Source organism: Chiloscyllium plagiosum, unplaced genomic scaffold, assembly GCF_037043375.1.
Source record: "Chiloscyllium plagiosum isolate Xiang-an unplaced genomic scaffold, Cpla_swu_hap1 HiC_scaffold_3, whole genome shotgun sequence".
NCBI lineage: Eukaryota > Metazoa > Chordata > Chondrichthyes > Orectolobiformes > Hemiscylliidae > Chiloscyllium > Chiloscyllium plagiosum.
In genome coordinates this window covers 128,326,381-128,342,336 of record NW_028270141.1, presented here as the reverse complement: position 1 = coordinate 128,342,336, position 15,956 = coordinate 128,326,381, and the positions used below count along the sequence as shown (strand labels likewise).

The following is a 15,956-nucleotide window of genomic DNA, read 5'->3' as shown; positions in this document are numbered from 1 at the left end:
GTGGTTGGAGGGTTCCCAGTCGGAAGATAAGACGCTCCTCCTCCGACCGTCGCGTTGTTGTGGTTTGGCGGTGGATGAGTCCAATGACCTGCATATCCTCGGTGGAGTGGGAGGGGGAGTTGAAATGCTGTGCTACAGGGTGGTTGGGTTGGTTCGTCCGGGTGGCCCAGAGGTGCTCTCTGAATCGCTCCGCAAGTAGGCGGCCTGTCTCCCCAATATAGAGGAGGCCACACCGGCTGCAGCGGATGCAGTAGATGATGTGGGTGGAGGTGCAGGTGAATCTGTGGCGGATATGGAAGTTTCCTTTGGGGCCTTGGAGAGAAGTGAGGGGGGAGGTGTGGGCGCAAGTGTTGCACCTCCTGCGGTTGCAAGGGAAGGTGCCGGGAGTGGAGGTTGGGTCGGTGGGGGGTGTGGATCTGACAAGGGAGTCGCGGAGGGAGTGGTCTCTACGGAAAGCTGATAGTTTTGGCCACCAATATCCACCACAAACCCACCAATTCCCACAGTTACCATGACTAACCATCCTCACACCTTGCTTCCTGTAAAGACTCAATTTCATTCTCCCAGTTCCTCCATCTCTGTCGTATCTGTTCTGATGATGTCAATTTTGACAAATGGGTGCTCAGAACCTGCACCATCTTCCTCAACCGACGATTCTCCACCATCACGGTTGACAGAGCCCTCAGCCGTGTCCAACCAACCTGCCACATTTTGGCCCTCACACTCTCTCTTCCCTCCCACAACAGTGATAGGGTCCCTCTTGTCCTCACCACAATCCAACCAGGATCCATATCCATAGAATCATTAGCCGCCATTTTCTCTCCCTCAGCGGGATGCCACCGCCGTACATGTGGCCTCCCCTCCCCTCCCCTCCCCTCCCCTCCCCTCCCCTCCCCTCCCCTCCCCTCCCCTCCCTTCCCTTGTCAGCGTTCCACTGGCACTGTTCACTTTGAGACACTTTGGTCTACTCCTCCTCCACTCCCAACACCTTCCCACATCCCCACACTACTCTCCAATGGAATTGCCATCCTTTCTTTAACATGAATACCAACCTTTTCCAGGCTGCCGTCAGTTCTGAAGAATAGTCGCTGGTTCCAAAATGTTAACTCTACTTTCTCCTAACAGATGGTGCCAGAGGTTTTCCAGCAATGTTTGGTTTTGTTCTTGATTTCCAGCATCCTCAGTTTTTAGGTTTTTAGCTGACTTGGTGAGCTTGGTTTGATTTATAATTGGAGAAAGTGAGGACTGCAGATGCTGGAGATCAGAGTCGGAGAGTGTGGGCGCTGGAAAAGCACAGCGGGTCAGGCAGCATCCGAGGAGCAGGAGAGTCGAGGTTTCAGGCATAAGCGCTTCATTAGCAATGAGCTTGATGAAGGTTCTGCTGGCACAATAGGTGAGTGCAGGGAACTTATATGTTAGTATAGTGTCGCAAGCAATGCTGGGGCTGTGAGTTCGAGCCACCCCGGGAGGAGCTTTATTCGACCGTTGCAAGATCCACTGCCTCCGAAACCAATGCACAGCCCACCTGGCACGTCACTTCTGCCTCGTAGTTGCCTCCACAGCAGCCACTTCTGCCCCCACCGATGTCACTCACCAGAACACCAACAATGACATTGCCTATGTCATACATTACATCATTTCTGTCCCCGTGGATGACACTAAGGGCATCACTTCCCCCTGACCCCAAGGATGAGGGTCACTTCTGTTGATGATGTCACCCACGATCCCATAACCACACCCACTCCAGTTAATGTCTCCGCCCCCACTCCCAGCTCCAGCCCCACACCAGGTTGTAGCTCCCAGCCCTGCCATGTATTTACCATTCCCCCGATTTCCCCCTCCCTGAGGATGAACATTCAGGCCTCAGCAAAGGCCTCAACTTCATTCCCCCACACTCCCGGATCAATGGGTTTGACACGCGATGTGACATCAAAGATTTCTTCCTCCGCCTCCGGGCTCAGTTTTTCCACCAAGACTCCTGCCCACCCTCCGAGGACCCCATCCACCTGGACACTCCATGCTGTCTGTTACCCGCCCTTGAACTCTGCATTTCCAACTGCTGCCAGGACATTGACTGCCGCAAACTGTCCACCCCCCTCACCCATTCCAACCTCTCACACTCGCAACACGCAGTGTTCCTCCGCTCCAATCCCAACCTCACCATCAAACCAGCAGACAAGGTGGGGGCGCAGTGGTAGTTTGGCACATCGCTGAAGCCAAGTGCCAACTCATGGACACGTCCTCCTACTGCCCCCTCAACCATGACCTCACCTCCCTCATTCCTGATGAAGAGCTTATGTCTGAAACGTCAATTCTCCTGCTCCTTGGATGCTGCCTGACCTGCTGTGCTTTTCCAGCACCACACTGCTCGACTTTGATGTATTATTGTCACAGATCTTGATCAATTGTGTCAATGGGCTCAAGAGTAGCAGTTGCAGTTTAGTTTGGTTTAATGCGATGTATTACACTTTTAGTAAAACAAACAAGGGCAGGACTGAAACAATTAAAAGTCGGGCCTAAGGTAACTTTGTAGAACAGAGACCTAAGGGTTCAGGTGCATATTCTTTGAACTTTGCATGATTTATGGATAGGATGGTTAAGAAGGTGTTTGGCACACTTGCCTTCATTGCTCAGACCTTTGAGTCTCGGAATTGGGAAGTCATTTTGAAGTTGTATGAGACTTGGTGAGGCCTTTTCTGGAGTACTGAAATGCCGCTTCAGCTGGAAAGAGTATTTAGGCCCTTGGATGGTGAGCAGGGAGGAGGGGAAGGGGCAGGTATTGCACCTTCTACAGTTACCTGGGAAGGTTCCCTGGAAAGGAGAGGGGTGTTGGTGATTGAGGAATGGGCTAGGATGTCCTGGAGGGAATGATCCCTGTGAAATGCAGACAGTGGGAGTGAGGGGAAGATGTGTTTGGTGGTGCCTTTCTGCTGGTATTGTCTGAAATGTTGGAGAATGGCCCTTTGAATGCAGTGTGGCTGGTGAGATGAAAAGTGAGGGCAAGGGAGACGAGATCATGCTGTTATGAGCGATGGGAGGGGAAAGGGCAGAACCACAGGTCATGGTCAGATGTGGCTGAGGGCCCTGTCAACCACAGTGGCAGGAAACCATAGTTATGGAAGAAGGAAGCCATGTCAGCAGCGCTGCTTTGGAAGGTGGCATCATCCAACAGATACAATATCGGTGAAGGAACTGGGAGAGTGATGATGGGAGTTCTTGCAGGATGTGGGATGTGACAAATTACAGTGAAGGTAGCTATGGGAGTCAGTGGCTTTGCAGTGGATGGCAGTGGACAGTTTATTCACCAAAATGGGGATGGAGAGGTTAAGGTAAGGAATGGAAGTGTTGGAAATGGACAGTGTGAAAGTTATAGAAGGGTGGAAGTTGGAGACAAAATACACAATTTTCTTCAAGGTCCGGATGGGAGCAAAAGGCAGCGCCCAAACAGTTGTCGAAGTAAAGAATTGTGGGAGGGTATCTGTGTAGGACTGGAACAAGGATTGTTCCACATACTCCATAAAGAGACAGGCAGAACTGGGGCTCATGCAGGTGTCCATCGTCACTCCTTTGACTTGGCCGAAGTGAGGTGAATTAAAGGAGAAATTGTTCAGTGAGAGAACAGATTCAGCCAGGCAGAGGAGTGTGGTGGTGGATAGGGAGTGTGCAGGCCTCTAGTCTAGGACAAAGCCAAGAGCTGTCAGACCATCCTGGTGGGGACTGGAGGTATTGAGGGATTGGGCATCTATGGTGTGGCAAAGTTGGTATTGTTTTGTTTTCCTTATTGCCTTGTTTTCCTTATTGCTTCACTGTTTTGTTATACAGCAAAGACAGTAACTGGATCTTCCACCAGATGGTGACGATCCATCCGCTGCATGATTTGATTAACTGATGGATCCGACTCAAGGATCTGATTGGCCTGCACTACTCCTACCTTGTGAGTATGTATGCATGGGCCTTCCCCAAATTAACACTGTGGCCAGCCTTATAGTCAACGTCCACACCCACAAACAAAGTGTTGTCATGCATCACCCTTTATTTCACAGTGAGTATACATTCCCAGCAGTTAGAAAAATATCAGATAAGCAAAGGCGAGAAAATAAAGGCTTATTTACTCCATAAAAGAAACCTGTGAATGTGTCATTTTAAACAGGAATAAAACCTTTTCAGAATCACAGATTCAGTTTGTCTGTGCTCAATATGCGAAGATACTTTTGAGGAAGTCAGAATTGTAGTTCATCTCCAGTCTCTGGATAATGATTTGGACCAATTTTAAAGTGCTTCATATTGGAGTCTCAAACAGATTCAATGCCCCATTGGCAGGTGCCTCCAGTGAATATGTTGCCCTCTGACTGGGCACCATCTATGGTTGATCCAGTCATATTTGTCCAATTGTAATTTCACTGTACAGAAGGCACACATAGATTGAAATTTGCAAGCTGGGCTAAAAAATCCTCTGCATCGTTACAATTTAAGCATTCCCTTCTAAGTAAATATTTCGATCTGAAACTAATAGAGAGGTAGAGAACCCAACTCCAATCTCACATCTGAAAAGTGTCATGATTTCACACGTAATTACTTCAGTACTTTGTGCTCTGCAACAATACACTGTTCTGTTATCAACTTTAAACATTCTGATGAGCATGACTGGAGTAAGCAAATATAATCCATTGCTGTGTGAAGAGAGAACATTTTGGAACTTATCCTATCACCAGAAACTTCTTGACCTCAGTTTGTAACCAATTTATTTAAAGCAACTTTATAGAAAAGGGAAATTAGTAAATAGATGAATCCCTGTTAGCGCAGAGTCTACTACCTGTGAACAATTGGGATGAATCCGATGTGTGTGTGAGACTTTAAGATCAAATCACCAGAGGAGTCACTAAAGTCTTTCCCCTCTCCCTAAGATCCAGGTATCAGAAATGAATCCAGTCCTCCATTTGAAGCCAAGCCATTGTTTTATAAATATTTACCATCACTTCCTTCCCTTTGTGCTCTCTGCAATTTCTTTTAACTGGGAAATGACAGGACTGCAGTTCCTAGTGAGAGCGAAGAACTAAAGAACTACCTACCCAGGATTATGTGTTGACACTTTGAATTGAATACATGCAAGAGGAGCTTCAGAAAGTAATTGACCAAAAACATTTGAAAACTGAATGTCCAACAGAATCAGAAAAGGCAAAAAAAACCTGACTGTTGAAGTGAACAGAGCTGAAGTAAGCTCATGCCAAAATGAGGCACTGTGAGTTGGAGACAAAACTTTCTCACTGCTGGTGAAGGGCAGTGTTTATGAAGAGGACCATAGGGCTCTGAGGAGAGGAGATTGGGGGAACTGTTCGATACTGCAAATACTGGCCCATGCACAGAGTGAAATCCAATGTGTACCAGATGGGAGATCAAAAAAGCTTAGAAACATAGAATAGTATTAAGCACAGCTCACTGTTTGATGTCTGAAATGTTTAGAAAAGTTTTAACTTTTCTTTTGAAAGGCAACTTCCATTAGCCCACGTTTGTTAAACCAACCGATGTAAAAGAAACTGCTATCAAAGGATTTGCTGTCAGCTTCCAAGTCCTTCTTCAATTGAAGCACACGATCTCCGTATGCTTGGCTGCTAAGATTACTGCCATCTTTTTCATCAAAAGCCCTGCAACAGAGTGAAGTAAATGTAAGTTTACTTTGGAGCATAAGGCCATTGAAGGCTATTCAGCTCCCACTTGAAATAACTGTAATAGAATAGAACATCAGATATCACAGGGAAATGATGTAGTTTGGGTGGGGCTCTGATCAAAGAGAGTGAAAGTATTCTTCCAAACACCACCAAGTGAGATATTTGTGAGAATGACAGAAAGAAGAGAAGCCCACCTTCAGATAAACGGGCTCAGTTGAATGGGGAGGTATTGCCATGTTCTCCGAAGTAGGAAGTGAAGGTTTTGTGACGTGTGTCGACTCAGTAAAAGGTTTGTGTTAATCAGCATCTGCACCTGATGTGAGCAGCCCATTAATCACAGTCTGACCTGATTTTGAGTCACGTGGGTAAAAGAAGTGACGCACTTAATGTAAAAGACTTTGGTACAATACTCATAGAGATCAACACAGTGAGAAAATTAAACTTCTCAAATAATCCAGGCAAAAAAAACTGATGGCAAAAGTTTAGCTTTTGCAAACAGATGATATAAATCAAGAAAACTACACAGTCATAGAGATGGACAGCATGAAAACAGCCTTTGGTCCAACTTGTCCATGCCAACCAGATATCCTAACTTAATCTGATCCCATTTGTCAGGAGTTGGCCCATATCCCTCTGAACCCTTCCTATTAATATACCCATCCAGATGCCTAATGATGGTGAGACAAAAAGTGTTCAGCTATGTAAAGTGAGGCTTGAGTGTCTGGAGAAGAGTGGAGAATTTGTGGTAGGAGTGCAGGTCAAACTCTCAGCTCCAGGAATACAACTTATCATTGCAAATGATAGAGCTGATACACCGATATCAGCTCTACTCTAGTTGAAAAGCCAGTGGAGGTGCAGGCAACTGAAGCAATGCAGGATGTTTATCCAGGAATCTTCCCAGATTGTGTCTTAATGAGATCACAGAGACACAAGCTGAAGCAGGAGAGATCAAAAGGCACAGATAAGGAGGCATTATCCAAGACTGTTTTTGATCAGATAAGTGGGACAGAGCAGGAGCCAATTGTTAAAAATGCAAGTATCTTTCAATCTGCGAAGCTTATTGAGTTACAGCAGAAAGGTGAGAATTTAAAGCAGTTGTATCAAAAGGCATATACATGGAAGGAGAGTGAATGTATCCCTGTGCAATATTACCTGAAAAATGATGCCTTAATGAGGAAATGGAGACGATCACACATTCAAGCAGATGAGAAATGGGCAGATGTTCATCAGATTGTTTTGCCAGTAGAATATAGGAGGTGTTGGAGTGGCACATGAGCTAGCACTTGGAGGTCATATCGGAATGAGGAAAACACAGGCTAAAATACAAAGATTTTTACTGGCCTGGACTACACAAAGATGGAGTTGAATTTTGTCAGGCATGTCATACATGTCAGCTAATAGGAAACCGCAGGCAGTAATAAAACCTGTACCTTTAATACCTATTCCAGCATATGAGGAATCTTTCACAAGAGTCTTGATTGATTATGTAAGTCACCTACCTCAAACAAAAAGTGAGAATAAGTACTTATTAACAATAATGGATATATTGACTAGATTTCCTGAGGCAGTCCCATTACACAATATCACAACGAGAAGGGTTGTAGAAGAATTACTTAAAATGTTCACTGAACATGGACTACCAGTAGAGACACTGTCACAATATCAACCCTTTGCTTCAGGAGACACAAAAAAAGCATTTTAAGTCATTTTGTTACACATCATACTCACCTGATATAGAACCAATCATGAATTTTTGCTCCGATTTGAACCAATGGATCTTTTGGCTGAGGTGCACTTGTGACTTGAGGAGTTAATATAACAAACACTTTGAAGTTATCTTGTATTTTGCCATCTTTTATGTATCCAATGATTCCCCAAGGGGCCTCGAGAGGAACAATTGTTTCTGCAGACAAAAGGGAACACAGTTGCAGTGTTTGACAAGGTGATAATTAGGGGCATTGCCTGTCGTGATTTAAAAGTTACAAATGGGGGAGGCATGATGGACTGGTTAACACCCTACACATCTATCATTCTCTTGAAATACCTGTAGCCCTGCTTGATTGACAGCTCTGGTTAGAGACAAAAAAAACAGCAAATGCAGGAATCCAAGATGAACAAGCAGGAGGCTGAAAGAGCACAGCAAGCCAGACAGCATCAGGACTGAAGAAGGGTTACACCTGAAACATTGACTTCTCCACCTGGTTGACAGCTGTGACTGTGAGTAGTATTGTCACCTTCACAATATTTATTTAATCGAGCTTAAGAGTTTAAGTGTTTGTGGTTTCTGCAGTTAAAGCTGCAATGGGTTTTGATGATTGCCAACATTTATATCCCGCCGTAAAAAGAGATTTATTTTAACGTAGTGGAAAGTTATGAAAGAATAAACTTCTAAAAAAATTTTCATAAATCCTGCTGTCAATATGCGGTTCATTGCTTCTGTACAGTGTACCGTGGGTAAATAGGCAGTGGTGCTCCCTAGCATTGGGGACTTGAGGGTCTATGGAGTTTGAGGGGCATACATTGACCTGGGCATACAAGAAACTGTAAGGTTTGTTTGTGGAAGGATGGAAGGTTGGTGTGGGGATGACGGAATGGGTTTGGGACAAAGACTGTAGGGTTTTTTCTGTTTTTATTGGAACTGGGATGAAAAGGCTGCCTCCAAACTTTTTCCCAGGTTCATGGCCTGGCAGCAGCCCACAGCTGACTTCTGAGTGTCTTCCTTGTCATTTCCTCCAAGCGCAGGGGAGACAACTCTCACTGTCCATTTTCAGATAAAAATCCAGGCCTGCATCTCCAGATTCTCCAGCCAAGACAGACAGTTTCTCAGAATTCACCCTCTCAAGTGTCATCAGCAACTTGGATCTTGTAATGGGATCACCTTCTTCTAACATCTGGGGCCTCAGCACTTATATCCAGAGCATCCATTAATTATGCTTGCCATCATGAAAATGCTACTTTCATTTCTACTTCCTTTTTTCCTTCATTAACCAATACTCTTTCTTGCCGATATTTTACCTCCAATACTTACTGTCAAATTAGTATTTTATGAACAACCTTATCAAAACATTTTAGAACTTTAAGCATTCTATTGGTACTGATTCCCTTTTACCCTCAAAAACCTCTTGCTTTCATTACCTAGATCATTGAGGAAAGGAATTGGGACGTCATGTTGTGACTGTACAGGATACTGGTGAAGTCAGTTTTGGAATAATGTATACAGTCTTTGTTGCACTGCACAAGGAGAGATACTATTACATTGGAGAAGGTTGAGAAAAGGTTTGCCAGGATGTTACTGGGTCTGGAGGCTTTGAGTTATCAGGAGAGGCAGGATAGGCTGGGACCTTTTTCACTGGTGTGGCAGGGGTTGCGTGGTAACTTTATAGAGTCTTACAAGATCATGAGGGGCATAGATAAGACAAATAACAAATAACTCTGGGGTGTGTGAGTTCAAAAATAGAGGGCATCAGTTATAATGTGAGAGGAGAAACATTTAAAAGGAACCTGAGGGTCAATGATGTTTCTTATGTGGAATAAACTGCCAGAGGCAGTGGTAGATGCAGGTACAGTTACAACATTTAAAAGACATTTGGGCAAGTTGATGAATAGGAAAGATTTCAAGGAATATGGTCCAAACACGGGCAATTGGAACTAGTTTACTTTGGGAAACACGATCAGCATGGATGAGTTGGACTAAAGGGAATGTTTCTGTGCTATATGGCAATAACTCCATTACTGTATTTTCGCGTCTGGAGAGATTTGGAAAATTAGACCTCACAGTTCCATTTTTCAGAACCTTTTCTATTCTGTTGGTCTTCTTGAAATGTTTCTATCCTGGAATATTTATTTCCAAACATTGGTGACTTTGTAAGAATATCTCTGGGTACTGGATCTATTTTCCTTTTATCTATTTATGTAACCAGTTTACTTGAAGTATTACAAATGCTTTGTACATTCAATTTATTTACTGATAATCTTTCCATTGACCTTACTCACCGATACACTATTCCCACGAAACTCTCTGTCTCTTCCTATGTCACTTGGCTTACCTTTTTCCAGGTCACCCCTCTGCCCTATTGCCTTGACTTTTGTCCCTGAGATTAGAAACCTTACTTTACCCCACCTAGCTCTGGGCTGGATAAGGTCGCCATGTCCAAAGACAAATCAGAGATCATGATTGGAATGAGAAAGTGTGCTTGGTTTCCCACTGTACCCATATATGGACAGCTTCCACAGATTCCAATAGGTTAGTAATGGAGGGCACAATGGACAGAATCCTGGAACGACCACTAAGATCAGCAAGCTGGAATCCTTTGGTCAGTGTGTATCTACATACAGAAAGTTTCAAATAAGCCAGGTCAAATATTAAAGGGTTGTTTTCAATTCCAGTGTTACAGTGAAGGAACAGGAAAATTACCTGCATCATTGTGGAACTGTGAATATTCAAAAAATCTTTTGAGGCCGGCCTCCACCGCATTACTGATATCCATTCCGTCTATTTCTGTTTCAACCCAGGGGACAGGCTTAAATTCTGCTTCTTCATAACCCTAAAACAAGAAAATAACATTTATTAACATATGATGTGTGGGAAATCGTGTCTCACGAACTTGATTGAGTTTTTTGAAGAAGTAACAAGATTGATGAGGGCAGAGTGGTGGCCATGATCTATATGAACTTCAGTAAGGCATTTGACAAGGTTCCTCATGGAAGACTGGTTAGCAAGGTTAGATCTCACGGAGTTCAGGGAGAACTAGCCATTTGGATACAGAACTGGCTCAAAGGTAGAAGACAGAGGGTGGTGGTGGAGGGTTGCCTTTCAGACTGGAGGCCTGTGACCAGTGGAGTGCCACAAGGATCGGTGCTGGGTCCTCTACTTTTTGTCACTTACATAAATGATTTGGATGTGAACAAGTCGGTGTACTTGGTAAGTTTGCAGATGACAACAAAATTGGAGGTGTAGTGGGCAGTGAAGTTACCTTGGAGTACAACATGATCCTGACCAAATGAGCTAATGGGCTGAGGCATGGCAGATGGAGTTAATTTAGATAAATGTGAGGCACTACATTTTGATTAAACAAATCACAGCAGGATTTATATACTTAATAGTACGGTCCTAGTGAGTGTTGCTGAAAAAAAACCTTGGAGTGTAGGTTCATAGCTCCTTGAAAGTAAAGTCGCGGGTAGATAGAATAGTGAAAAAGGAGTTTGCTATGCTTTCGTTTATTGGTCAGAACATTGAGTATAGGAGTTGGGAGGTCATGTTGAGGCTATAGAGGACATTGGCTCAGACACATTTGGAATATTGCGTGCAATTCTGGTCTCTTTCCTAACGGAAGAATGTTGTGAAATTTGAACGCGTTCCAAAAAGATTTACAAAGATGTTGCCAGGGGTGGAGGATTTGAGCAATAGGGAGAGGCTGACTCTGCTGGGGCTGTTGTCCCTGGAGCACCAGAGGCTTAGGGGTGACCTTATAGATGTTTGTAAAATCATGAGGGGCATGGATATGATAAGTAGACAAACTCTTTTCCCTGGGGTAGGGGAGTCCAGAAATAGAGGGCATAGGTTTAGTGTGAGAGGAGAAAGATGTAAAGGGACCTAACGGGCAACCTTTCCACACAGAAGGTGGTAGGTGTATAAAATGAGCTGCCACAGGAATGGAGGAGGCCGGCACAATTATAGCTTTTAAAAGGCATCTGGATGGGAATGGAAATAGGGAAGGTTTAGAATTAGAATCTCTACAGTATGGAAATAGGCCCTTCGGCCCAACAAGTCCACACCGATCCTCCAAAGACTAACCCACCCGGACCCATTCCCCTACTCTATCTAATGCACCTAACCCGATGGGCAATTCAGCTTGGCCAATTCACCTGACTTGCACATCTTTGGATTGTGGGAGGAAACCAGAGCACCCAGAGGAAACCCACACAGACACAGGGAGAATGTGCAAACTCCACACAGACAGTCGCTCGAGGCTGGAATTGAACCCGGGTCCCTGGTGCTGTGAGGCAGCCATGCTAGCCACTGAGCCACCTACAAGTTTAGAGGGATATGGGCCAAGGACTGGCAAATGGGACTAGATTAGTTTAGGATAACTGGTTGACATGGATGAGTTTGACCAAAGGGTCTGTTTCCGTGCTGTACATCTCTATGACTGTAAAGTGTCTCTGAAAAAGAACTTTGTTCAGAGGACTGTCCCAGGTGTCTGGATGGAGCATTAAGGTGTCATTTAAGCTTTGAGTTTTAAAGGGAATTGGGAGATGTTGTTGGGATCTTGGTCTCAACACTTCTTAATTCATTTTGTTTTCCATTCAACTCTTTCATCTTGGTCATTTTTTGCACAATGGGCCATTTTCTCCCTTGGGTCTTTGGTATAAAATGTATGGAATGTTATTGAAAATCTTCCACACTCAGTTACTGCAGATGTACACAAGATCAAGAAAATGTCAATGGCCTTGAATTTGGTCCTCGTTTCTGGTTGAGAAATTTAGACAAAAAATAACCAATTTCAAAAGAATGTCTGATATTAGAAACAGGAACAAGGCAGTAAGATTTTGGCTGATCTTTGACTACACTTGATCTTCCAGTTTCTCACCTTGTTATGATACCTCCTGATGTGTTTTGAGCCCAAAGATTTATCTACCCCAGCCTTGAATATTCTCACCAGTTGATCATCGACAACTAAATAGTCTAAAGATTGATGATCATCTGAGTGAAGCTGGAGATTCCACAACAGGCTCATCGCTGCTTTCCAATGCTATCCCTATCTCCCTTGATATTATTTAGAAATCTATTGATTGATGTCTTAAACATAATCAATGGCCAAGCTCCCAGGGGTAAAGGTTTCCAAACTTCACTGCCCTCTTCGTCAAGCGATTCTCATCTCAGTCCGAAATGGCTGGATCCCTTATTCTGAGACTGTGTTCTCCAATTCCCGAGACTCCAAGCCAACAGAAACACCCTTTCTACATCTACCTTAGCTGGTCCTTTAAGTGTTTTTAAAATGTCAATGAGTAGACCTCGCAGTCTTGAAAACTCTGGAGATTATGTGCCCAATCTGTTGTCCTAAGGATGAATATCAGTGCAGTCAATTTTCAGAGTTGAGGGGTAGAGTGGTTGTGGGCGATTGGTTACAGGCTTTCGATCTGAAAACAGTCATTAAATAATTTATACTGGTACAAAAATGACAGAATGCAATAAACTTTGAATCGTACTTACATTCTCCAAGATGGCAGCCTGTGGTTCAGGACAGTCCAATTCTTCACAGAAATTGTCCACTTCTTGTACGTCGTCCTGCGCAGCAACCAGATACCCGAAGAGGACAGACACAGTTAAGAAGAGTCTCAGCATCTTGATGTCTGCTCAAATCGGTCTTGAACGCACTGACTGACTCTCAGCACCTTCAGGTCGATCTGATGTTTGAGTAGAGACTATGGATCGCTTTATACTGTTTTGGGGTGATGGTTTTGAATATGGCTTGGCTGCAGGCATGAATGTCACATGATAAGGAAACAGATACAGAAACACTACAGCTGACTAAATATGGAAATATTATTTTATTACAACCTTGTGATGGATCATGGGTCCAGTTCGTCCTTTCTGTGGATAGTCAGAGGCTGGATACACCAAAAGATATGAATCAGTGTCCCTCAGAAATCCTGATCCAATCTTGTGTCCTAAAGTCTTCGGGTGGGTCTCTCACCCTGAATTCGATGTGGAGAATTGGAGAGATCTGATTAGATTCCTACAGTATGAAAACAGGCCCTTCAGCCCCACAAGTCCACATTGACCCTCAGAAGATTAACTCACCCAAACCCATTCCCCCACTCTATATTTACCCCTCAGCAAAAGAGAGGACTGTAGATGCTGGAGATCAGAGTCAAGATTAGAGTGGTGCTGGAAAAGCACAACAGGTCAGGCAGCATCTGAGGAGCAGGAAAATCAACGTTTTGGGCAAAAGCCCTTCAGGAATGATTCCAGATGAAGGGCTTTTATCTGAAACATTGATTTTCCTGTTCCTCAGATGCTGCCTGACCTGTTGTGCTTTTCCAGCACCACTCTAACCTTGACTATATTTACCCCTGACAAATGCACCTAACACTATGGGCAATTGAGCATGGCCAATTTACTGAACCTGCACGCCTTTGGATTGTGAGAGGAAACCAGAGCACCTAGAGGAAACCCACGCAGACACGGTGTGAATGTGCAAACTCCACACAGACAGTCGCCTGAGGCAGGAATCAAACCCGCATCCCTGACTCTGTGAGGCTGCAGTGCTAACCACTGTGCCGACTCACTGAGTTTGCCCAAGAAATAATTCATGGATAATAAAAACATTTCTAATTCCAGGTTAACTATACAGTTCACCCACTTGATTCCCACAGTGCCCCCACCTTCGATGTCACCAAATTCCCTGGCTACACAACAGTACTACAACCCACTATTCAACCATTCTGTGTGGATCTGGTTGTCCAGCATCACCCAATTATACCATTGACCAGGTGATTAACCCTGTCATCACCAGACTAGCCCTTCTGATCCAATGAACAACCCACCATGTGACTACACCCCATCCTGATCTGACTTTCCCCAGACTGAACCAACCACTCACATATGTGTAGAACTGCAGGAGATAGGCGAGGTCCTCAATGAATATTTCTCCTCAGTGTTTACTGTGGAGAAAGACATGGTGACGTGAGAACTTGGGGAAGTTAATAGTGATACCTTGAAGACAATCCATATCAGAGTCGAGGATTGCTGGATGTATTAGAATATATGAAGGTGGATAAATCTCTGGTCCTGGCCAGATATACCCAAGAACGCTACCACAGAGGAGAGAAGAAATTGCAGGGACCCCGGCTGATATTTTTACATCATCGTTAGCCACGGGTGAGGTTCGGGAAGGCTGGAAGGTAGCAAATGTTGTGCCCTTATTCAAAAAAGACAGCAAAGAAAAACATGGAAACTATTGACCAGTAAGCCTAACCTCTGTGGGAGGTAAGTTACTTGAAAAAATTCTAAGAGAGAAGTTATACATGCTTTTGGAAAGACAGAGTTTGATTAAGTGTAGTCAGCATGGCTTTGTGCATGGGAGATCATGTTTCAGTTCTTGTTAGAGTTCTTTGATGAAGTGACCAGGAGAGTTGACAAGGACAGAGTGGTAAATGTAGTCCACATGGACTTCAATAAGGCCTTTGATACGGTTCCACATGGTAGGCTGCTCTAGAAGGTTAGATCGCATGGAATCCAGAGAGAGCTGGCAAATTGGATACTCAATTGGCTTGATGGTAGGAAGCAGAGGGTAAGAGTGGAAGGATGCTTGTTATGCAGGAGGCCTGTGACTGGTGGAGTCCCTCAGGGCTCGGTGTTGGGCCCATTACTGTTTGTTATTGAGAGCGATGATTTGGATGAGAATGGGCAAGGCATGATTAGTAAGTTTGCAGATAACATTGAAGTAGGTGGTATTATGGACAGAGAGGAAGGCTTTCAGAAAATGCAGCAGGACTTTGATCAGCTGGGGAAGTGGGCCGAGAAATAGCAAATGGAGTTTAATATAACAAGCGTGAGGTCTTGCATTTTGGAACGACAAATCAAAGCAGGAGTTTCTTGGTGAATGGTAGGGCCTTAAGGAGTGTAGTGGAACAGAGAGACCTTGGAGTTCTGGTGCACAGTTCCCTGAACGTGGAGACCTACACCCCAAGTAGATGGGGGAGTGAAGAAGGCTTTTGGCACACTGGCCTTAATTAGTCAGGGCACAGAGTATAGAAATTGGGAAATGATGTTGCAGTTGTACAGGATGTTGGTGAGGCCACACTTGGAGCACTGTGTTCAGTTTTGGTCACCTTGCAATAGGAAGGATGTTATTAAACGGGAAAGAGTGCAGAAGAAATATCCAAGAATGTTACCAGGACACAACAAAAGTTATAGGCAGAGGTTGGACAAGCTAGGACTTTTTTATTTCGAACATAGGAGACTGAGGGAGGATCTCACAGAAGGGTATAAGATCATCGGAGGCATGGATAAGGTGAATGCACTCAGTTTTTTGTCCCAAGGGTTGGGGAATCGAGCACTCGAGGGCATCAGTTTAAGGTTAGAGGGGAAAGAATAAAAAGGAACCTGAGGGGCAACCTTTTTACACAGAGGGTGGTATGCATATGGCATGAGCTGCCAGCAGAAATGGTTGCTGTGGGTACAATAACAATATTTAAAAGGCATTTGGACAAATACATGGAGAGGAAAAATTTGGAAATATATGGGCCAAGTGTAGGGAAATGGGATTAGCGTGGTTAGACATT

General features: G+C 44.3%; 1 protein-coding gene and 1 long non-coding RNA gene across 2 annotated transcripts in view; both read right to left on the bottom strand.

Moving 5' to 3' along the window:
- Positions 1–4,013: 4,013 nt before the first annotated feature.
- Positions 4,014–13,011, bottom strand: LOC148151339 (heme-binding protein 2-like). The gene is made up of 4 exons (XM_087983330.1): positions 12,880–13,011; positions 10,081–10,210; positions 7,395–7,569; positions 4,014–5,642 (listed from the first exon to the last, which is right to left on the bottom strand). The coding sequence occupies exons 1-4, from the start codon at positions 13,009–13,011 to the stop codon at positions 5,468–5,470; spliced, it is 612 nt and encodes a 203-aa protein (XP_087839456.1). The 3' UTR covers positions 4,014–5,467.
- A 275-nt stretch (positions 13,012–13,286) lies between these two features.
- LOC148151338 (uncharacterized) overlaps positions 13,287–15,956 on the bottom strand; it is a 69,093-nt gene continuing 66,423 nt past the window's right edge. Inside the window, exon 3 of the long non-coding RNA XR_015751973.1 lies at positions 13,287–13,364. This is a non-coding gene — a long non-coding RNA (uncharacterized LOC148151338). The remainder of the gene's footprint in view (positions 13,365–15,956) is intronic.